Source organism: Dromiciops gliroides, chromosome 6 (genome assembly GCF_019393635.1).
Source record: "Dromiciops gliroides isolate mDroGli1 chromosome 6, mDroGli1.pri, whole genome shotgun sequence".
In the NCBI taxonomy this organism is placed as follows: Eukaryota; Metazoa; Chordata; class Mammalia; order Microbiotheria; family Microbiotheriidae; genus Dromiciops; species Dromiciops gliroides.
In genome coordinates this window covers 115,744,718-115,769,831 of record NC_057866.1, presented here as the reverse complement: position 1 = coordinate 115,769,831, position 25,114 = coordinate 115,744,718, and the positions used below count along the sequence as shown (strand labels likewise).

Here is a 25,114-nt window from a genome sequence, read left to right as displayed (position 1 = left end):
TAAGTGCTTCCTATGTGCCAGGTGCCATATTTGCACTGGAATAACAAAACCAAATGGTCTCTGTTCTCAATGAACCTACATTCACCTGAAGGGAAACAAAAGCTAAACAGTGTACAAAATATATAACAAAGTTCATAGAAAGTAATTTCTGGGAAGGGGAGGGCACTGGCAACTGGGCAGGCTTCCAGGAAGAGGTGGCACTTCACTGAATCTTGAAGGAAGCTAGGGATTCTACAAGGCAGGTTGAAGAGACTGCATTAAAAGCATAGGGGTATAAAAAAACAAAAAAAACATAGGGGTACTATTGTGACAAGGCACAGAGAAGGGTGATGTAAAGTCTTATATGGAGAGTTAGCAAATAGGCCATTTTTGCTGGGATGAAGAGTGCATAAGGAAGTGGAATGAACAATAAGTCTGGAAAGCAAGGCTGGAGGCAGCTTCTACTTAATCCTGGAGACACACAGGATCAAAGGAGGAAGTTTTATGATTCACAAATTTAGGTAATTTGGTCACTGAAGACGGGAGTAAAACAAGCAGATACAAAGACAGCTGGATGATTCAATTATGTTCCTAGTTGTAGCACATTCATCTTTAGCCCTAGGTTGCAGATTTTAACTAGCCTTTTGAAACCTCATTATAATATGTACTTAAAATGACATAAAAGGATTCATTGCACTTAGGGTCTTAGTTTTGTATCTTATTCGGGTAGCACATCCAGTGTGGCATCAACTAACCCTCTAACTCCAGATTCAAGACATCTAATGAACTGGCTAAGGAAAGGGTGCCATCTACTGAATTATAAAGATTACTGTTTATAACACTTTTTTTTCCTTTGAGATTTCCCCTATAAATATTTATCGCAATCATTCTAAATTAGATTGGGAGTTTTGACATTAGTATAGCCTGAAGTACAGGTCAGTAGTTTCAATTAACTTAGAACCAATTCCTTGATATCAGTAGTTTGGGATCCCATTCTACTAAAACTGATTTCTCTCAAGCTAAAATTGTTTTTTATTAGGTTTCCAGTTTAAAGTTCATTTTTGTTTTCATTATTGCCATTATTTGTATTCTTTGTACATTTAATTGTTTAATCTCTGGTCCTAGGGGCAAGAGTTTTAGGTGTGGCTCCCTTTGATTCTTTGTAAATATCAGTTATGATATTTACAAAGTCAATCAAAAAGCATTTATCATTCCTACATGCCAGGAACTGTTTGATGCTGAAAAAAATACAAAGAAAGGCACTATCCCTGGCTTCAAGGAGTTCACATTCTAATGGGGGAAACAATAGTTAAATAATTATATCTTTCCAACACATATAGAAACTTGATGAGTGGTAATCTCAGAACAGAAGAATGGGAGATAAAAGAAAGCCAGGGAAGCTAACTTTTGGAAGTGAGAAAGGAAAGTTTTCTAGGTATAGGGGACAGGCAGTGCAAAGGCAAGTGGATTGGCCACGGAGGATCTGGAAGTAGGATGGAGTAACTGGATCACAGAGTTCGTGGAAGAGAGATATAAGACTGAAAGGTAAGCAGAGTCCATTTTTTGAAGAGCTTTAAATGACTAATTTTACATTATGGTTTGCTCTTGGGTAACAGAGTCAGTGAAGTTTACTGAATAAGGGGGTCATATGGTCAGTTCTGCACTTAGAAAAAAAATCACAGGGAGCTGAGTGGAAGATGTATCAGAGAGAGGAAAAACTTAAAACAGGGTAAACAATTAGAGGCTTATTGCATTAGCTAAGAGGAATGGTTACAAACGCCCAAATTGGCACAGTTGGTTTTGTTAGTGGAGAGAAGAACAATATAACAGATCTTATAAAGGTTGAAATGACAAGATTCAACTATAGACTGTCAAGTCAGAAGTGAAGTGAGAGCAAATAAGGAGCTGCAGCTAACTGGTTGTAAACCAGGGTCAGTTACTAGTATGACAGTAGTGCACTAGTAAAAGAAAAACCAAGAGATTTGAGTATTCGCCTCTACTTTAAATTTAGACTTGTTCATTTGTTGCTATTATGTAAAAGACTCTAAAGCAGTCAATCTTTGAATGGATAGGAAATAAAGGCACTTGACTTAATTCTTTCAAGGAAGGTATACATGTATTAAATTCTAAATCTGGATTTAAGAAACTTGGTTTTTTTAACATAATTAAAATCTGAAGGTAATTTTAGACACTAATAAAACTGGCATGCCTTGGCATGGCATTTTCATATGGGGGGCATAATTTCAATGCTTTGACCTCACCCAAAGGGAACATATCTCCCAAAGTAGAAGGACCTTGTTATAATTTCCCTTATAATGTATCACATGGTTTAGACACTGAAGACAGAATTGTGGCGAACAATAAAGAAACTAAGTATTTTTCTAACAAAAGTGAGATCAGAAATGGAAGAGGTGTTGTTATTGTATTATTCTAAATACTTTCAATTTTTCTAACAAGATGTTTATACAAGTTCAACTACCCAGTGACAAATACCAATCTCACTTTGAAATATCAATTTCCCTTGCAGCATAGTCTAAATTATTGATGCTAATTTTCCATTATATAATCCTATTGTTTTTTAATCAGCTGTCAAACATAATACAATTGTTTAATATATACTGTTGGCTGCTCAACTTCTGGATTACTTTTAATATGAGGTAGACTTATCTAACTAGTTAAATGGACAATTATTAGAAATTATTTCGGGGCAGCTAGGTGGCACAGTAGATAAAGCACCAGCCCTGGATTCAAGAGGACCTGAGTTCAAATACAGACTCAGACACTTAACACTTACTAGCTGTGTGACCCTGGGCAAGTCACTTAACCCTCATTGCCCTGCAAAAAACCCAAAACCCCAAAAACAAAAAACAAAAAAAACCAAACAACCACCACCCAACAACAACAACAAAAAAAGAAAAAAAAGAAATTATTTCATGGAGAGCTATTAGGTAAAATCTGTCTGTGGGACTGCTGGCAAAATCAGAATTTACTCATATTTAAAGTCTCTACAAAGCACCTTTCCCTAGAGAAGAAACTCTCTGTTGGTTGCTCATAGGCAGTCCTTTAGGCCAATAAAAATTTAGTGATTAAAAGGAAGATAAAAGATATTTTATGCAAATTAACATTCTGAGCTGTTATTAGTATTATACTTACTTTCTAGAAGTTTAAGATAGTTATCTATAAATGAAAATAAGGTTTAAAAACAAATATGGATTTCTATTTAGCCAAATACAAGAGATACAACTGACTGTAGTAACCACTGTGTCTGACAATCATTGGGCTACTTTAAACAAACACCCAACACTTCTAGTTTTAGTTTTATAATTGTCTTTATGAACAACAGAAATTACTTCCTACTTTTCCCATTATTTCTGATCAATAATCTTCAAAATAAAGAACTAAGGGTACCTGTTTTAAACTGAATTTAAGTTATAGCTCATGAGAAGTATGTTCCATGGTAGAAATGAAACACACTAATAATAAAATTATTCATGGATTTTAAATAATCTATCTTGTCTTGTCAAAAATTCTTGATCTAAGGAAGAAAATTTTTTCCAGAAAAATAAGAAAATTCTTAGTTAAAAAGGAACATACCAGGGGCAGCTAGGTGGCGCAGTGGATAGAGTACTGGCCCTGGATTCAGGAGGACCTGAGTTCAAAGCCAGCCTCAGGCACTTAACATTTACTAGCTGTGTGAACCTGGGCAAGTCACTTAACCCCAATTGCCTCACCAAAAAAACAAAAAAACAAAAAGGAACATACCGGTTAATTTAATTTTACATTCACTTTATTGCTATAGAAATTTTAGTTATAAAACCATCAGATTACAGATACAGTGATGATAAGGAAAGCCACAAAAAAAATCAGTTGTGTGTTATGCAGTTGCTTCTCCAACTCAGTGGATAATTGTTCCATAAATAGTTGATTAAAGCGAGCTCACTCAAAATAAAAGCAATCAAACAGAATTATACTAGTCCACTTTTAAAACATCGCCTCTATGCCTGCAGGCTGAGCAAAAAGTTATGGACAACTGATGGTTACTGACAAGTTACTAAAGAATGTATTTTGATGAAGTCTAAATTACATGCACATGTAAAAAAACTAGTTACAAAGAACTAATATCCCTTACTTTGGACCACTGAAGTTTTGCAATACTTTAAATATTTTCCAATCATGCAACAGTAATAAAAATCAGAATGAGTTTTATAAAGGAATTCAGTGAGGCTCAATGAACAGGATTTAACAATTTATACAAATAAAGTCACAGTTATATACTGTATCCAACTCTCCAAAATTTACCTATTACAGAGAAAGGATACATACTGTATTTTTTTCACCAGTTACCTTATATATAAACTTTCTCGTGTAACTTTTTAATCAGGTTTGCTGGATGAACATAAAATCTATATGGCATACACTTCATTATTATCAGAATAAGTCACCAAGTATAGTCACTTGAGCTTACAATTAATCTTCAGCTAAAGGCATTTATTTCATGTGGTATCTCAACAGCTGCAATCTTTTATGTAAATTCAAGCCTAAGAAACCAAGAAAATTGGCAGTTTAGAATCTAGATTATGAGATTCTATAAAGATAATACCTTAAATGTCACCACATGTATTAAGAAAGAGGAACAAGATTTTGTTTTAGTTTTAGAATCCTAACCTATTCAAATTCTTTCACAAATTCTAATCAAAGGATCAAGTGAATGAAAGATTGCACCTTGCAATATACCTATTGACCTCTGTCCAAAATGGTCATGTGATTGAAATGACTTTACAACCACACAACGAGGCTACTGGATGAGCTTTTTATAGTCAAAATTACACAAGTTATTAACAAGACAAAGAAGGGCTAGCCATTAAAGTAATGACAAAGTTCTCTTCTAAATTGCGGGTTAAATAAATTTATTCCATAAAACAGTATAGAATCAGTTTGCTTTTTCAGATGAGGGTTTAAAACATATGCAGTTCTACCACTTCTGTTAAAATGATTTGACTGAAATTATCAAATGGAAAAAAGAATACTGTCTCAACACATCCACAAATATTAAGCGTGGGACTAAATCAGGGGCTTGTACCACATGCAAAGTATAGTGAACATGTGCTGGCATGAGAGACATTTAGTAACTTTTTGTTTAGGGAGGGTTAAGAAATTTAAGTAATTGGTGATGTTAGGCATGGTTGTTTTTAACTATTTTGTCTTTTGTTTAATAGACTTTTGCTTATAAGATGCAAACCTACTTACACCATGAGCACAATAACATTTTCTCAGAAACTGAAAAGACTTGATTTAACACACGACAGAATCAAACATTTATATAGGGAGAAATTACACAACCGGGACCAAAATCAGTGTAATACCTGCCATTTACAATCACTTGCAGAAGTACCAACTGCTTACAATGTTCGTGTTACATATAATTTAACTGAATGTTAAATTATGCAACTGTTGGTGCCAATCTGCTTATAAAAGCAATGCTCTGGAGACACAGTCTTCTCACAAATAGTGGACATGCAGGTTTCATTATTAGGTGTTCAACAACAATCCTCAGTTCATTAAATAAGGTCCTGAAAGATAAGATGATTTTCTTTCAGAAATATAAACACAAAGCAACGTTGTTCTAGCAAGGAGAAACTAAAAGGAAATTTCCAATTATTAAAATTCCCTTCAGCAGTAAAGTTACTTGAATGCATTCTAGGGGCAACACAATAACAAAACAATATATTACTAAAATTCTCAGAATCAAAGCTTCTTATATCCCTGGGAAAGGCTGAATTAAAAGCATCTAATGTTCCTGAATATAAAGGGGTAAAGGAAACCATGAGGAAGAAAAGCAAAGCAAAAGATCATTCAGGTTTTCTATTCAAATGGTATCATTTCTATGAATTTTTGGTCTTTAGAGAACATCATTTCAAGAGTTGCTAATGAGTGGGTTAAAAAATTCCTTTTAAGATTTACTTTATTGCTTTCCCCCCATAAAAATTAAAGGCATCTTCTATCTAGTCCAACATATTTCCTCAGTGAACATTAAAGTGGCAACAAAAGAGTAGACAAGAATATAGGAGTTTGGAAGGCCTAGAGTGGCCTCTGACACTTTACTAGCCAGAAAATCACTCAGTTTTATATCTGCAAATGTGTATAATACTTATAAGCACCTTTCACAGGATTATCTCAAATAAAATAATATATGCAATGTGCTTTGTAACATGTCAATAGCAGAATCAATTAACTGCAGCCTATCTCATTTGCTTAATTTCAAATTGTGCAAACTGTTCAAATTTTAAAGTCTATTTAGGAAACTACCTTATGTGTCATTGGTCAGTACGTGTACAGTCATCTTTGATTCCTCCTGACCCATTATATATTACAGCAAAGATGTGGGCTAGAGTGGACATGTAAGTTGAGAAGATTTCTTTCTATCCCTCCTTATCCAGCCTCTCATGTGCTGTGAAGGGTCTTTTGGCTTTTACAAGCCATATGTAGGTCTGAAGGGAAGAAGCATAGGGAATGAAGGAGCCAGGCAGAATAGAGGAGAAAATAAAGAAGGAAGAATGATGGAGAGATGCAGAGCTCTGACCCAAGTGAAATACCACCAATAGAGGCTGGAGCCAGCAGAGGCACAAGGTCCAGTGGAAACTGTCAGACTTCCCTTGGGATAATGCTGTGAGCCACAAAGACTGTGCCTGATCTTGAGGAAAGGGAAAGGGTCCTCTTGATTCTCCAAAGATTCACTCAAGTCAGTACAGTCAGTCAGCCAGCCAGTTGTTGTTAAACATCAACTATGTGCTAGACACTGGGACATAAAGAAAAGCAGTACTTGCTCTCAAGAAGCTCATTCTAATAAGAGGAAATAAGCAAACCACTACTTACAAACAAGATCTAGACAGAATAAATGTGAGTTAATAAACAGAGCATTAAGAGGGACTGTGAAAGACTTCTTGTAGAAGGTGAGATTTTAGCTGGAATCTGAAGGAAGCCAGAGAAGACAGGAGGCAGAAAAGGGAGAGACCACCAATGAAAATGCCCAGATGGGCGGCTAGGTGGCACAGTGGATACAGCACCAGCCCTGGAGTTAGGACGATCTGAGTTTAAATCCGGTCCCAGATACATTTAGACAGAGCCAAAAAAATTATTGGTTATATAATGGAATGAAAAAGACTAATAAGACCTGAGCTAAAGGAATATTAGCTAATATCTACTACTAATAAACATACTTAAAGTTTACCTAGAAATAAATTTTTGTGAAAACGTCTCCCTTTCTACCTAACATTTACTCTTTTCATCTAGTCACATTGGCCTCATTGCTGTCCTTGAATAAAACACTGTTTGATTCAATTCTGGGTGGTTTTTTTTTTTCTTTTCCCTTCCTTCCTTCTGTCCTTCCTGGCAAACCAGGTTAAGTGACTTGCCCAGGGTCACACAGCTAGTTAGTGTCAAGTGTCTGAGGCCAGGTCCCCTTCCTGGGATTCTTACTCTCTCCATAGTAGGTATGTAATTAATGGGAAAGTCAGGCAGACACATGGTCAATACTTTAATATGTGATCTTAATAATAAATGCTTACTGCACAAACTGCTGCAATAGCCTTTAATTTATAAGTAGCGATATTTTTAGAAACCCTAGCTAGTCCTACAATATTTTAAATAACACATAGCTAATAAGTGTCTGAGGTTAGATTTGAACTCAAGTCTTCCTGGGACTCTAGGTCCCCCCCACAAAACTCAGATGTATGATTAAGGAAGTTGTACAGTGAATTTGGATCATATGTGTGGTACAACTGCAAGCACATGCTTCCTATAAAGAGAGAAAACATATATATATATATATATATATATATATATATATATATATATATATATATATGTATACATATGTGTGTATATATATATATGTATACATATGTGTGTATATATATACATACACACACACCACTGTGTGAAATACACTCAAATACTTTTTACCCGCTTATCATGTTTGTGAGCTCTGTAAAGTTCTATGTGCATAGAGATAATGGCCCAGCAAGGCTTATCTCAGTGTACACTATGAGTGATAAGCAGGCAAGAGGCTACTAAGCTAAGCACAAGCCAGGTGTAATGCCTCTTAATCTTTTTTAATCAAAGGCCTCAAAATACAGATTAGAAGAGAAGAAAACATAGCCCTTCACCCTCAAACTGAACAAGGGTATAGAAGAAGAGAGATTGAGACAGCCAGTGCACAGTAACTGTCCACTAACACTCTCTGCTCTCCATTAGCAGGTTGTTGCACACATCAGAAACATCCCCTGTAGGGAAGCCAAACAAGCCTGTGTAGAGAGACCAAAGAAAGCCTGTAACCTGTTGTAGAACGGGTCTCCTTGCAGATTTGCTATATAAAAATAAAACCAAGAGCACATTAAATATGTGCAAGTATGTTATTTCCATGCTAAGGGAACGTGCTGTCTCACCACTAGGACTTCATACACTGGAGGGGGGGGGGTACTATTCAGACCATACAAATTGGTAGAGCTGGGCTTAATACTTATTCACCATCTAATAACTAGGTTCTTGCCACCCCAAACTCACATCCCTTTCCAGATTCCTTAAAAAGATCCTAAATACCCACAGGATAAAGCCTGAACTTCTTAGCTTGACATTTAGGACTCTCACAAGGTCTGAGCCCAACCTACCCTTCCTGAACCCTCTACAGAAGGTCTCCCTGCTGCCCTCCTAAACAAATCTCGTCTTCTCCCTCCATCTTATCATATTATTTCCCTTCCCTTCAAATGTTTTCTTTTCTCCCCCCATCTAAATTCTGCATATCCTGGGGTCCTCCTTTTGGAAGTGCCCCCCCCCCATTCTAGGGCCCACCATCTCCTCTCTTAGCTCCGTTAGTAATTGTACTATTCGTCCCTCACATTGTACTGAGCAGTTTCTCTACAACACAGTTAGCTTACTTTTCATATGGATGCCTTATGTGTACAATTATACTGTGAGACCCCTAAAACTGAGAACTGTCTCATCATCCTTGTGCCATAGCCCAGGTTCTTTCACATGGTGGATACACAGATTTACATTTGTTCCTTTGAATTCAGACTAGAACAAATGTGACACTTCAGCCCTCCACAGGACGCCTAATTTGACCACTAGAGTGTGTGGGTGCACCTTTACTAACACAGCTTAGCAGAGTCTTTGTCAGTTCCTGTGGCCAAAAAAAATTCATCCCATGACAACCTACTGCCTATTGATGAGCTTCTCTAAACCTAGCTGGCCAACCAGCAACAGGAACGTAATTCACTACAAGACTTGTACACAAAGCTTTTCAAGTTTGGAAGAATCAGTCAGAACTTGCGCTCCTGAGACAGAGCCATCAAGAATCCAGGGTCTTTGGAGGGGATGCCCATCAATTGGGGAATGGCTGAACAAGTTGTGGTATATAAAAGTAATGGAATACTATTGTGCTATAAGAAATGATGAGCAAGATGGTTTCAGAAAAACCTGGAAAGACTCAAGTGGACTGATGCTGAATGAAGTGAGCAGAACCAGAACATTGTACACAGTAACAGCAACATTGTGCAATGATCAACTGTGATAGACTTAACTCTTCTCAGCAATACAATGATCCAAGACAATTCCAAAGGACTCATGAAGGAAAATGTTCTCCACATCCAGAAAAAGAACTGTGGAATCTGGATGCAGATTGAACCATACTGTTTCTACTTTTTTTGTTTTTTGAGGTTTTCCCCTTTTGTTCTGATTCTTCTTTTACAACATGACTAATGCAGAAAAAAAAAAGAATCTAGGGCCTCCCACACAACAGGATGAGCCACTGGAGGACATTTATGGCACTCTGACTGTAAAAAATATTAAGTGGCAAGTCATACCTGCAAAACAATTAATTTTTTCTACAATTTAAGAATAAATTTCAACCATTTCTAAATTTTAACAGGGTAGCTATATATTAAATCAGAGTGAATTTATAAAGGTAATGATTATGGTGACTTTCTTCCCTAAGGGTAGATTCAAATCTTTGGAAGATGTAAGCTTACCGACAATAGGGATTTCTTCGGGAGGAGTATCGCAGAGTAAGAAATCTGTAGTATATGAAAGGCTGAAGCAAGCTTCCTTGACCACTAAAATAAAATAACAAAAAACATATGTAATGAATATATAGTATGATTAATTTCACTCTATTTCATCATTAAACATTTCACTGTATTCTCATACTCTAACATATTCTGATTGGAGAATTGGGACAAAAGAGAAAAATGTGAGCACTTTTTTTTTCTTTTTCTTTAAACCAGACTCATAATTTAATCACTGCAGGAAAAAGCTTCCTTTACCAAAATAGGTCGGCTCTTTCTCTTCAACTCAGCTTCTTAGAGAATTGCCTAGGACAGTGAGAAGTAAAATGACTATTCTAAGTCACAGAGTCAGGATGTGTCCAAGGAAGGACTTGAACTTGTTTTTTCCTGACTGGAGACCAGCTTTCTATCAACTAATACCAACTAATACTAAACTCTCCATATATCTATATCTAAAGATAGATATAAATATAGATATGTATCTTTTTAGAAAAAATCTTTTTTATTTCAGTAAATATTTCCCAATTGCATATAAAAAAATTTTAACATTCATTTAAAAAAATGTTGATTTCCAAATTCTCCCCCTCCTTTCTACACCTCTCTTACCTTTGGGCAATATAATATAGACTATAGGTGTGAAATCATGTAAAACATTTCCATATTAGCCCCCTCCCTCCCCCCTATAATATACACACACACACACACACATCTTTAACAAAATCTTGCATGTCCATCAAAAAAGAATGATGTTCAGATACATGCAAGCCCAAAAAAGTCCCATTAAGAATTTATATGGATAAAACTTACGACATGTACATATGGTTTCACAGCAACTAGAAGCTTCTGCCAATTAATTTATCTGTTTTAAAACTGTGGTTATAGATGTGTAATGATTAAAACAAATGTTTACATTTATTTTCAAATACTGAACTTTGAGTGTTACTTTGCTATCAAATGTAAAGTCAAAGCACTACAAATTTAGAAATGGAAGGGAGCTTACAGTTAATTTAATCCAATCCCCTCATTTTTCATATAATAAAATGAAGGCCCCAAGACTTAAAGTGATTTGGTCAAAGTCAGAAAAGTAGAAGTTGAAAAGTCAAGCTTGTACCCTAAGTCCTTTGACTACAAGCTCCTTTTACCATGCCACACTGTAACAATAAAGATTATTTTAACACTAGCTTCAAATTTTGCTAATGTGGTAGAGAGAAATAAGAACTATAAATGACTTCATACAATGTCAAATAAATAGAGATTAATACTTTAAATAATGTTTAAAAACAAACATTAATGTTTTTTATTGGTAACTGGTTATAATCTCATTTGTTCACTATGAGACTATGAGCTACATAACAAATTAATTTTCCTCTGTAAAAATTACTGGCTTTTTAACCATCTAAATACTAGTTTAATTATTGGCACCCTAAATGTGAGATCTTTGTCCAGTGACCAACAAGTTGACATACTACCCCAGGAACTGAAATACATCATGGCTAAACAGGGAAGAGAGTTCACACCTATTTGCCTTGGAGGGGGCAAATAAAAGAGTTGGTGGAATTGGTTGTCATGCATTCAAGACAGCCAGAAACATCATTTCATGAGATACTTGGCCATCTGATATTACAATACTTATGAAGAACATGAGCAAAAATGTTACTGCAAAAATAACGAACTTATGCACACATCAACATCTATTGCAAAGGATGAAGAGGTAGAGAAATTTTACAGAGATCTCTCTAAACTACAAATTATATAAATCAACCTACACTATAATACTTAGTAACAGCCAAAGAAAGATGTAGGGGAAGATCATGAAAAACAATGGAAAGGGGGCAGCTAGGTGGCACAGTGGATTCCGGCCCTGGATTCAGAAGGACCTGAGTTCAAATCTGACCTCAGACACTTGACTCTTACTAGCTGTGTGACCCTTGGCAAGTCACTTAACCCTCACTACCCCACCAAAAAAATAAAATAATAAATTAGTATCTTATTTTAAAAAAAGAAAAAAGACAAGCAATGGAAAACTGAGGGAAGGCAAAGTCCCATAGACCACACAGGAAAGCTTATGCCTCTATATTATGAATACTTTCTGCAGATGCTGGACATGGCAATCACTGAATAACACCATAAAATAAAGAAACTGTCTATGCAGGAAATAACTGGGCACTGATGTGGGTATTCCCTCCTAACCAGAACAAAGTAGAGACATAAAGTAGTTCTTTTTTGTTGTTGTTTTTATTTTTTTTACAGGACAATGAAGGTTAAGTGACTTGCCCAGGGTCACACAGCTAGTAAGTGTCAAGTGTCTGAGGTAAAATTTGAACTCGGGTCCTCCTGAATCCAGGGCTGGTGCTTTATCCACTGTGCCACCTAGCTGCCCCCAACATGAAGTGGTTCTAAGCAGACTATAGCATACTATCAACAAAGAACTGAATGCAAGAAGCAGTATAAAAGAGATCAGAGATGTGGACTGGAATAGGAAGTGGGCAAATCATATATCAAGAGAGAGAAAAGCAGATAGCTTACATGCTTTACCAGTAACATCTATATAATAACCAGATCTATAATGTTTCCAATATGTTTGATGAATACATCCTGGATACTGAGTGGTAGATTTAGAGGAAGACACGGACAAGAATGACCAAAAAAGAAAAAGTATGAATGGACTGCAATCTGCAATTTTGGAGGGAAGACCTAAATCGAAAAGATCACAGATCCATCAAATTTTCAAAGGTAAATATTACTAGCGTAATGCCCATCACTATGGTAGTATGTGTATGTATGTATGTTCATATGTATGTGTGTATGTATGTAACTTACACACACACCCTTTGAATGAGACTATAAGATGGTGTTTTACCATGCTAAATCAAATAGTGTTTTTACAGACACCAAAGAAAAAGCAGTGCAATCTTGTTTTCTCTGTATCTTTAAGTGTGTTTGACCAGCATGGTCAAGGAAACATACTGGTTAGCTTGTCCTTCAGTTAATGGGCTGAATATTATCTTCTTAATTAAAACCACTCAGCATAAATTCTTCTCATTAAGAGGTATGATAGCAATGAGATGAGATATTTGTAAAGTGCTTAGCACAGCACCTAGCACATAGTAGGTGTTGAATAAGTACTTATTCCCTTTCCTTCCCCCCTCCTATGATATAGGAAGAAAATAACAGTCCATAAGCAAGAGAGACAGGTTAGTAGAGCATCTTTTCACTTTATGTGAGATTAAAAAAGATGTTTTAACTATTTAAAGTTGAACTGCTACAAGGACCATTTTAAATTCTGCTATTTATTAAGCAAAAGATATTTTGGATTTGGAAATGTGACATAGGCACAAGCTAAACTAATTTCATTACAACTTGTACACAGTTAAACAAATGAAACAACTCACAGAAAAAAGCAACTGAGCCTAGAAATTAGGAAATCTAAGGAACAGGAAGACATAATCTTAAATTCCTCTGGATAAGGGACCTTGTCTTCAGAATATACAAGCAAATGCTTGTTGAACTGAATTGAAAACAGGCTAAAGAAATAGTAGAAGGCTTCACCACTGACAACGTTGTGACTTTGACCTTTGCATATAATACTCATTAATAATGAGTGAATGAAATTACTTAAATTCATGAAAAGATTTGCCTGAAGTCACAGCTAGTAAGTGGCAGAAATGCACTAGAACCCCAGTTTGCCAACTTCCAATCCAGGGTGCTTCCTGGCTTAGCACTTGGTTTGAAAGAGACTGAAGGAGAAATAAAGTTTTCAGGAAAATGAAAGGATAACAAATAGGCAGGTAATAGTGAATAGCATTTCTACCCTTAGAGGAAAAAGAATAACAAATGGGCTTATATTACACCATGAAAAATATACTGGCTCCAAGAAGAGCAAGACAATGAACCATGAAATCTCTCAACCTCTCTCCCTCTCACCCCCTCTCCCTCAGAAGTTAACCAATAGGAATGAAAAAGAAGATACCTCACAGGTGCACAAGGGATATAAGTTCATCCAGGGCAGAGACCACTTTATTTTTGTCTTTGTATCCCAAGCACCTAGCACAGCAGCTGATGCATGATGGGTATAAGCATTTGTTCACTGAGGCTAACAGTAACATATCACTTAATATCATTAGCCTAATATCGTAAATATCATTAACCTAAAAATAATGCATCAAGTGAAATAAATACTTGTATTTTTACCTGAGAAGCATAAAAACTGTAGCAGGCATCAAGAAAATTTCATTACATGCGATAAATTTCAGAATGTTCTGTTGATTAGCATTTAATTTTTCCAAAATAGATCTCAGTAGAGGCAAACTATTTGAACCTCTTGCCTTAAAAAAAGAAAAACAAATTGCATTAGAAACAATAAAATGTTATTTGATCTTCCAGTTCTTTTCTTACCTTAGATAGTAAAATGCCATGTGCAGCAAAAAAATAAAACCAAAGATTTGGATGGACTAATACAAAGAAAGTAGAACCAAGGCAACACAAGTCACAAATGTCTCAATAATGTGAAGGAAAACACCTCTAAAAGAAATCAGAATTCAGATTACATATAATATCTAATCTTGTTTCCAGAGAACTAGAGATGAACTATATACATTCCTATTCTTAGGATGGAGCTCGTAAACCACAGGTGCAGGTTGTTAGACAGGATGTCATTTAAAGTCACTGTGATGTCTTGTTTTGCTTAACTCTTCTGTAACGAAGAGTCTGTAAGAGCAGCAGCATATTGGAAAATAATAGGGTATAAAAAATGAAAAATTACCAACAAAAATTTTAAAAATATATAAACAGATACCAACCACATAGAGAGGTATCTTATACTTGCCAATAATTTTAGTATAAAATAACAATTGGTAATGCCAGAAAGAGGCTTACTTAAAATGTGTGTTTTTATTCAAGACAATTTTATTTAGGTCCATAACCCATAACTATCCAATAATGCCCATTACCCTCAAAATAAACAACTTCTAAAAGAACCTGTACTTGTAGGTTTTATTGTGATTTAAGGACATTTTATATATTTTAAAAGTTAACCATGGGGCAGCTAGGTGGTGCAGTGGATAAAGCACTGACCCTGGATTCAGGAGGACCTGAGTTCAAACCCAGCCTCAGACACTTGACACTTACTGGTTGTATGATCCTGGGCAAGTCACAACCCTCACTGTTCCCCCCCCCCCCCAAAGTTAAACAAAAAGATGTCAACTTCCCAAAATATTTTTTAAACATTAATGTTTTTTATTTGATTCTGTGTTCCCCTAATGTTTTCCTTTACCATATTAAGATCACCACATGATGTTATATAGGTTAAAAATGTGACTATTTTGCTAGTCAAGTGTGTAAATAAGAATGCCTCATATTTATATAACTTAAGGTTCAAATCCTGGCTCTGACACATACTCAGTGATCAGGAACAAGTCACTTAGCCGCTCAGTGCACCAATATAATAAGGCTCTAAGATTCAACTTACAAATAGATTCAGAGTTTATTAGTGAAGGAAGTTTCTACACTGGGTATTCCTGACATCAATTAAATCACAGAACCAGATTTAGAATAATAACAAAAACTGTGCAGACTAGGAAATTACCTAGTGCAATCACCATACTTTTTTGTGGAACCATAGTGACCATAAAAATAGGAAAAAATTCCAGCACAATATGGAAATCAGATCCCTGTTCGTTTTAGAGTATTTATGCCTTAAAATAGTCGGGCATAAAAATGCAAGGTTTATATCATCTTCCACCAATAAGAAAAAAACAAGAGAGAGAAGCAGGCCTAAAGGTCAATGTGTAAAGAACCCTGACCATCCAGCATAAAGGAGCAGAATAAGGGTTCAAAGAAACTAGGATTATAAAACAAAGATCATACAGTTTTGGAAGTCATTTTTTTCTTCAACAACAATCATAAAAAGACAAAAAACTAAAACCATTAAATTATCACATAATTTAGTAATAGATATAGATAGGAGTAGAGAAGCGTGCTTGCTACCCCAATTGCCAAAATGCCTTAGTATTCTCACATATAAAATAATTAACCATAAGGTAAGATTTTTTTAAATTTGTCAAGTATCATACTCACATCAAGAACCTTTTTTGTATATGTAGCAGCATGAAGTAAGGAGAATAACAAGACTGGAAATATACTCACTGAAGCAAGGAATTAAGGAGAATATTTAAGATTCATCAAATACTTTAAGACAATTTTACTTCAGTCAACCATATTCAAATAATCATCCTATCCAGAGCCAAAGGAAAAAAAATGGAAACGAATAGAGAAATACAAATTTAGATTATCCAAAATTTGTGTACACTGGTATTGTTTAATCTTTTTTAGTAACTAAATTAAACACTAACATTAGTAAAAAGGAAAGATTAATAGCATATATCATCATTCTCCTAAGATCATATTTATGTCAAGAGAACTAATGTACATAATGAACAAAGTTTTCTTAGTCTCCAATCATCAATACAATGAAATATACTTCCTTGAATGCCTTAAAAGACTTTTCTAAGGATGGTTTCAGTATAGAGTACAGCTAAGTGTCACAGCGGATAGTGTCGGGCCTGGAATCAGGAAGACTCCTCTTCCTGACTTCAAATCTGACCTCAAACACTTACTAGCTGTGTGACCTGACCCCTAGAAAGTCACTTATCCCTATTTGCCTCAGTTTCCTTGTCTGTAAAACAAGCTGGAGAAGGAGATGGCAAACCACTCAAGTGTCTTTGCCAAGAAAACCCCACATGTGGTCACCAAGAGTGAGACTAAAAATGACTGAACAGCAGCAACAGGTTTCAAACCTAGTTGACCTCAAGAATAATTTGGCTAGCCCAAACCACAAAGAAATGGAACATAATGTGAACAAAAATAAAAATCACAGGAACTCTTTGCATATCAACCAACTTAATGACTGGCATGAAGAAATACACCTAGTCAAACTTCTAATTCACCCTTACCACAGATTTCTAAGCAAATAAAATACTGTTCTAACATAGATTATACTATGCTAGTATTTATTGTTGTTCAATCATGTCCAACTGTCCATGATTCCATGTTGGGGTCACGAAGTTATTAAATGTCTGAAGTTAGATTTAAACTTAGGATTAGTCTTCACTGCAGGTCCTTGGCTTTAGCCCCTGAGCTACCTAGCTGTCTTTATTTTTTGTCCAAGATTTTGTCTTATGTGGTCTAACTTTCATTCTTTTGCGTTGTTTAGTCAAGGCTGACTCTCCATGACCCCATTTAGGGGTCTGTGCCAGGGGAGGACATGGGCTAGGAGCAGCCCCTAAGGATGCACCTTCCTTGGAACAAGTCAGCTGTCAGGAGGAAAAGGCAGAGCCAAGAAGCCCCATCTAGTACCACAGATATCTAATTCTTCAGAACCCCAGACAGAACTAGCACCAACTTGAATGTTCAAAATATCTAACACATGAGTTATATCTCATAAATTCATACGTTCACATTTTACTATGACTATGGGAAATACTAGGTGAAATTAATGCTTATTGATTAGGAATCATCATGATAACTTAGCTTCCAGGATTTGTTGAGCCCTGTTATACAGAAAATACTGCTAAAGTTCAAGGTAAAAACTGTAGACAAGGATACTTGTAACTGGGTATGAGTTGACAAAGATGAGTGAATACAAAAGGTAGTGACAGCTATCTTCTAATAAAGCCTGGGCCAGGAAAGCCCTGCTTATCTGGAAGTGTGGCAATCTTTGGTGTAGCCTCAGAGCACTGGTGAGAGCATTTGCCAGCAAGGCACGCTGATAAAAGCTGGCTGCTTCATGCAACCTGCAAATTACCAGAGGAGAAATTATCATACAACACAAACAACCACCACCACCAATCTTCCTCATTGGGGAATTGCATCATAATTGCACAATACTCAACTCCACTACTTACCACTGATGGATGAGAATACTTTATACATATTCTTCAGATATGCCCATCAGCTACCAAGTTTTATAAAGAGTCATTCTACCCATTAAATAAAAGTAAGTTTTAACACCCCAAACTCATCACTTTGCTCCATTTTTGCTAAGAGTTTTGTATAACATTAGTTTTCACTCTTATTAAAGAACAAAATGGCCCTCTATTTTAAAAAATGACCAGAGTTTAAGCTCCTAGAGAACAGGGATTGGTTTATTAATTCATTACTGACAAATAGTTGGCTTCAATAAAGACTTATCAAATTCATGACTTAAATAAATATGCAAAATAGAACAGTCACAATACATACCCAAGTAGAGGAAGAACAAATAAAGCAGAGCAATAAACTGTGAACAATCGAGAAAGCCACATTGCTGTATCCAGCTTATTGGTCATCATAAATTGCTATATTTAAAAAGAAAAAAATTAAGAAAATGCTTAGTAAATTAAACCTGGAAATTCTATTGTTAGGATGAAGTGGTATCTTTCTTAAACAAAATGATTTAAAGTTACCCTTTAAATTTTCCTTCAGAACACCAGTTAAAATCTTGCAAGGAGTCTTTCAATACACACACACACACCATTCAGTAAGTTTGTATGGGTTTATCAAGATGAAATAAATTGCTCATTACAGTGATTCTCAGGTAGGTAAAGACACCTATTATGCTATTATTATTGTTGTAAGAAAATCAAGAAATTTAGCAAAATACAAAAAATAAAAATCCTACCTAATCGGAGAAAACTGAGTAGATAAGAAATAAGTAATAACATTGGCAAATGGTAGATTACAATTTTTAACAAAGCCCCAAAGTATAAATAGTAATAATCATATAGTGCTTTAAAAGTTGCAAAGCAATTTACTTTTGTTCTCTCATTTGATCCTCACAACGATCCTATAAGAATAATAATAGCTAACATTTATATAGTGCTTACTATGTGCCAGGTACTGTACTAAGCAATTTACAACGACTATCTCATTTGATCCTTACAACAAGCCTAGGAGGTAGGAGCTATTATTATCCCCATTATACAGATTATACATTATATTATACATTATACAGAAACTGAGGCAAATAGAGGTTAAGTGTCCGGAGTCTCACAGCTAGTGTCTGAAGCTGGACATGAACTCAGATCTTCCTGACTCCATCCATGGTACCACCTCGCTGCTCCTAGAAAGGGGGCATTACTACTCACCTTACTGATTAGGAAACAGAGGCTTATAAAGGTTATTTCCCCAGGACCACATAGCTACTGTCTGAGGTAAAAATAAAACTCAAATCTTCCTGACTCTGTAGATTCTATCTACAATGCCACCCAGTTGTCTCTAATAGGTACAAAGATTAAAACACTAATTGTGGTTTTACAGTCTCCATTTCTTTAAGTTTTTTTTTTTTTTGGCAGGGCAATGGGGTTTAAGTGACTTGCCCAGGGTCACACAGCTAGTAAGTGTCTGAGGCTGGGTTTGAACCCAGGTCCTCCTGAATCCAAGGCTAGTGCCTTATCCACTGCATCACCTAGCTGCCCCCTCTCTAAGTATTTTTTTAAAATATCCTACAGGGTAGCTACAATTTAATTTGAAACAAATTTTTTTTTAAGTTACTGGTTTACATGGAGAGGGATAAATGTTTGGCTAATTTGAAAAGAGTTCCCTAAAAACAATTGGGCACTGATTAAAAAATAGATCACTGTGAACCTATTAATTAAAGAATCAAAAGCTAGTACTCAATAAACACAAAGTATCCATCCCAGATACTTGAGTAAGGACTCACTATTTAACAAAAACTGCTGGGAAAACTGGAAAGCAGTGTGGAAGAAATTAGATTTAGACCAACAGCTCTTAGCTTATATCAACAAAAGCTCCAAATGGATTTGCGACAGGTATAAAAGATCATATCATAAACAAATTAGAGAACCATGGGAAAAAATACCTATCAAATCTATTGATAAAAAAGTTAATAACCAAATAAGAGATAAAAAGGACCACAGAAGATAAAATGGACAAATCTGATTACGTAAAGTTTTTGCACAAACATATCCAATAAAACTAAAATTAAAAGAGTTAACTTAAAAAAACAATATTTGCAGCAAGTCTCCCTGATACAGCTCTCTTTTTCAAGATAGGTAAGGAACCGATCCAAATTTATAAAAATAAGAGCCATTCCCCAATTGAGAATCTGTCTAAAGATATGAACAATCAGTTCTCAAGGAAAGTAACGCAGGCTATTTATAGTCATATGAAAAAATGCTCTATATCACTAATAATTTTAAGAAGTACAAATTAAAGCAATTCTGATATCTCATCCCACACCTATCAGATTGGCAAAGCTAACAAAAAAAGAAAATGACGTGTCTGAGGAGCTGTGGGCAAACAAGCATAATGATGCACTGATGGTATAACTGTGAAGAGGTCCAACCATCCTGGAAAGCGAGTAGAACTAGAACATCACATGCTATAACATCAGTATTATAAGCACTAACAATTTTGAAGGTTTGTATAAACTGATAAAGAATTAATTAGCAAGAAATAGAACAATTTATACAATAACAGTAACATTGTAAAACAACCAACTTTGATAGCTGTAATGAAATGACCATCCAGTATTCCAGAGTACTAATGATGAAGCACGCTATTTACCTCTTGACAGAGATATCATGGATTCAGGGTGCAGAAGCAGAGATATTTTTTGAAAGTGATCAATGGGGAAATGTGTTTGATTATGCATATTTATTACAAAGGATCATTTTTCTTTTTCCCCCAATGGAGTGAGGGGACCAGAAGGATATAATAGATTTGTTAGTAAAAAAGCTAATTTTTTTATATGGGGACTAGTAGCTTATAGCTTTTAAGGGGTTTTTTTGTTTTTGTTTTTTTAGTGAGGCAGTTGGGGTTAAGTGACTTGCCCAGGGTCACACAGCTAGTAAGTGTTAAGTGTCTGAGGCCGGATTTGAACTCAGGTACTCCTGACTCCAGGGCCGGTGCTCTATCCATTGCGCCACCTAGCTGCCCCTAGCTTTTAAGTTTTAATCACTTAAAACTTTAATAAGACTTTGGAAGAATCCTGTATTACATTGAACATAAGTGAGAGGGGTGAAGCAAGAGGCCCTAGGTCCTAATTAAGCCCACTGACTCTGGTGTATGGCCTTTAAGAAAATAATGGGCTTTGCCAACTCCCAAAGACCCCAGCTGGGATTGATTGGACTGACTTCGCTGATTAACTTACTTAAAATTAATTCAATCAATTGAAACCACACCTGCCCAGCCCTCAAGAGTGTATTGTTGGGGGGCAGCTGGGTGGCGCAGTAGATAGAGCACCGGCCTTGGATTCAGGAGTACCTGAGTTCAAATTCGACCTCAGACACTTAACACTTACTAGCTGTGTGACCCTGGGCAAGTCACTTAACCTCAATTGCCTCATCAAAAAAAAAATTAAAAAAAAAAAGAGTGTATTGTTGGGGCAGCTAGGTGGCGCAGTGGATAAAGCACCGGCCCTGGATTCAGGAGTACCTGAGTTCAAATCCGACCTCAGACACTTGACACTTACTAGCTGTGTGACCCTGGGCAAGTCACTTAACCCCCATTGCCCTGCAAAACAAAACAAAACAAAAAAAAGAGTGTATTGTTCTCAGAAGCTGTGGACTCTGACCTCAAACCTGGACCACCCTCAAGTCCAGTGAACCAATGGATTTGGGTGATGTTAGCCAATTAGCTTGAAGCAGGGTAGAAGAACTGCCTCTCCTTGGGAGCAGAGGGAGCTTACTCTGTCAGTTCCTGTCTGGAACAGGCTGGTAGTGGAGGAATTGAGGACACTGGGCTAGATAGGTTTTTCTTGGCTTTCTGACCCAGGTATTCTCTTTTTCACGAATAAATGCTTAATACCCAAAACTGGTGCTAAAGCTTCTAATTTATAAGTAAACCCTAGCTAGTTTTCCCTACACTTGGGACAGGAATAAGGCGACCACACATTCAATTTTAAACGTCACAGGCCTTAATACGAATTCCTCATATTAAGCAGTTAAACTCTCCCCCTTTGAAAGGGATATTATTTCAAACTACAGGTGTTTTGTTCTATTAATCTTCACACCCCTTGAATTGTTGACCAAAGGCAATGAAGACATCACTCACATCCAATGTTTCTCAGAGAAGGAAAGCAGTAAAGCACCATCACCAGTGGATTTTTTTTAAGTGAGCCAAGCGTTGCTAGTAGATAGGCAGTATCAAAAAGCAATGGATTTGGAAGTCATACCAGCTGGGTTCAAATTCTGGCCACTGATAACTTTTTGTACTTTAGTTCTTGTTAATTCAGTCCTGTCCAACTCCTCCATGACCCCGTGGACTTCTTGTCCATGGGCTTTTCTCACAAAGATATTGAAGTGGTTTGCCATTTCCTTCTCCAGGGGCAAACAGAGGTTAAGTGCCTTACCCAAGGTCACACACCTAGGAAGTTTCTGCTGCTGGATTTGAACTCAGACCTTCCTGACTCTCAAGCCCATGTCCATTGTCCTAACTTTCTCCAAGCACTTAACCTCTCTGGGCTCTCATCATAGGTAAAGTGAGGGACTGAACTAAATGAGAAAGATCCCTTTCAGTTCTAAACCTAGGATCTATGCTTTGGGCCATAAAGATCATTTAAAGTCTAAACCCCTCTTTTCAAAGAAGTGAGGTTTAAAGAAGAAAAAGAACTTCAAGTTCACACAAAGTTCAGCAGCAGGATTCCAACACAGGTTGGAAACTCTTATCCTAAACCCAATGGTCTTTCCAGATTAGATTCCCCCCCCTCCTCTTCTCCTGCCCTGTTCGTCCTCCTTTTCCTGGCCCATTTCTCCTCTTTGCCTCCCCCTCTTCTCCCCCCTCCCCTCCTCTCGCCCCTACCTCCTACTTTTCTCCTTTTCTCTTCCCCCCTCCCTCCTCTCTTCCTTCTGCCCTGTTTCTCATCTCCTTCCTCTCCTCTTCTCCCTCCTCCCCCTCTTCCTCCTGCCCATGTCTTCCTTTTCGGAAGCCCAGGATAAGACCATTCCGGAAGCAGCAGCAGCTCAGTGAACACCACCTGTAGCCCTCCATCAATCATGACAGCCCCCATTCCCACGCTTCCGGGGTGCACCTGCCGGGCCTCACTCCCCGGGACGTCCCCCTGCCTATTAGGAGGAGCCCCGGCCCGCACCCCGAGCACTTACCACGGCACCCGCCCCTTGGGGGCCGTTCGGGGCTGGATCCGCCATGAGGGAGAAGCACGCGAACGGGAGACCCTGCGGCCGGAGAGAGAAGAGCAATGGGGCAAGAGTCAGCGGCCGAGCCCGCTCCCTCCCGACTCCCGCGCCCCCTCCCCCAGTGCAGCGGCTGCCCCCGCGTTCCCCCCCAACCCCCTGCGGCTACCCCGCCCCCGCGGTGCCCGCCACCCAGGGGGCCCTCGAGGAAGGGCCTCTCAACCAGCCTGGGCCCGTGCTGAACTACCTGCTCCGCGCCTACTGTTAAGTTCGTGCGGGCGGCGGGATGCGGAGCAGCGAAGGCGGCTCCGAGCGCCCAGGGAGGCCCGCTCTCCGCTCCGGCCAGCCGGCAGCAGCTCCAACCTCAGCAGCCGCAGAACCTTGGGAACCCGGAAGTGATTTCTCTACATCCGGGGATGAGTTTGGGGGCAAGGCGATGCCTAAGGCCTGACGGGAAATGTAGTTCATGCTTTGGACCCGCTGCCCGGGACCCCCTGGGGGAGGGTGAAGTCGCAGCATTGGTAGGATTTGCCTACCTGGACAAACTGATTCACCTTAGCGCCTCCCCGTCGCGGAAATGTATCTTTGGCTCTTGGATCCAGAGCTGGTAGAGGTCATTTTAGAGATAAGGAAAGGGAAGCCGAGAGGCGGAGTTAATGAGTTGCCTACGGTTGGCGGAGTCGGAATTTGAACTCAAATTCTCGGATTCTAAATCCATTGCTTCCTCCCCTCCCCCCACTGTTCTCCATTACCTCCTTCAAGGGTTCTTCCCTAACTTGAACCGAGTAACCTCAGACCTATCCCCTCCTGGCTGACCCCAGGATGCTAAGGTAGAATAATAAAATTTAAGGGGTCCTTGAAGGTCCCATAGGCAAATTCTTTATTTTACACATGTGAAGACTGAGGCCCCGAAAGCTTGTGATTTACCCATGGCAATGCAGGTTAATAAGTACCAGGGTTGGAACTCAAGCCCAGATCCTCTGACTCTAACTTCCCTTTCTACTCTAGTGTATGACCAATCAATCAATGCATAAACAAATATTTATTATGTGCCAGTGCTGGAGATATAAGTACAATGAATGAAACAATCCCTGTTCATGATGAGTTTGCAATCTGATGGGGGCAGGAGAGTGAGAGAGTTATGGAGAGACAAGAAGTATAGGCAAAAAGATATTCAGCATAAATATGTATGATATGATTATGGATTTGAGTCAGATTAAACTCTGAGGATGGGGTCTGGAAGGTACCCAGCCCTGCCCCAGTATAGTTAGTTTGGAAGTTTATTGCTTGTCAAATTCTCACTGTCTCCTTTAAGTTTTATTGCCAATTAACAGTATTTTTACTTCTGCTCAGTCTCCCCACTTGTCAGCTCCATATTAGTTTTGTCTGCAATCCATCATGTGTCAGAACCCCAGTCAGTGGGTCAGGGAGTTTGCCCACCAATTCAATACTCAGGACTCAAGAAGAAAGGACAGGGCTTGGCACAGGATGCAGCAAATGAGTTGAGACCAGATGTTAAGTGACATGTCTCTTTTTCTCAGAGCAGAATCCCCTTGGCCCTGGGGTCCCAACAATGGATTATTCTTTTCTTCCCAACATAGCCAAAGATAAATTTTAACCCTGTCATCCTTCTAGAATTAACACGACTACAGAACAATGCTGAAGCACCTGAGTGACTCTGCCTGTTATTCAGGTTGAATATCTTTAGAGACAGGGGGCGGGGAGAGGGGAGTCAGTGGGAACTGTGAGATCTGAAACATCTGACTGTCACTCCCCTGTTTCCTCTTCCTTTGGTTTGACCTTGTTCCCCCTTGTTCCTGGAACACGTATGCATGTCTCCATACATTGATCACGAGCTGAACACAAACCCTGGGTGAGACAGGATTGGATGTTAGATTGTGAGCTCGACCTAGTGTGCGTGAGGACTTCCCCTCTGACCAACAT

General features: G+C 37.8%; 1 protein-coding gene across 1 annotated transcript; it reads right to left on the bottom strand.

The window, feature by feature from the left end:
* Positions 1-3,744: 3,744 nt before the first annotated feature.
* On the bottom strand, positions 3,745-23,557 carry TMEM33 (transmembrane protein 33). Its single transcript, XM_043971576.1, has 8 exons — positions 23,418-23,557; positions 23,141-23,212; positions 18,279-18,373; positions 17,643-17,830; positions 16,116-16,183; positions 14,232-14,365; positions 10,005-10,088; positions 3,745-5,549 (listed from the first exon to the last, which is right to left on the bottom strand). Exons 2-8 carry the CDS (start codon positions 23,183-23,185, stop codon positions 5,420-5,422), a joined length of 744 nt encoding a protein of 247 aa, XP_043827511.1. The 5' UTR covers positions 23,186-23,212; positions 23,418-23,557; the 3' UTR covers positions 3,745-5,419.
* Between the last annotated feature and the right edge of the window lie 1,557 nt (positions 23,558-25,114).

Excerpts from the sequence above, each read along its gene's own strand:
- TMEM33 (XM_043971576.1), bottom strand. The coding sequence starts at position 23,185 with ATGGCGGATCCAGCCCCGAACGGCCCCCAAGGGGCGGGTGCCGTG. Across the intron at positions 16,184-17,642 it reads CAACTCATACCCAGTTACAA|TGAGTATATTTCCAGTCTTG; the intron begins GTATCCTTGTCT and ends TCCTTGCTTCAG. Across the intron at positions 10,089-14,231 it reads ACAGTTTTTATGCTTCTCAG|TGGTCAAGGAAGCTTGCTTC; the intron begins GTAAAAATACAA and ends ATTTTATTTTAG.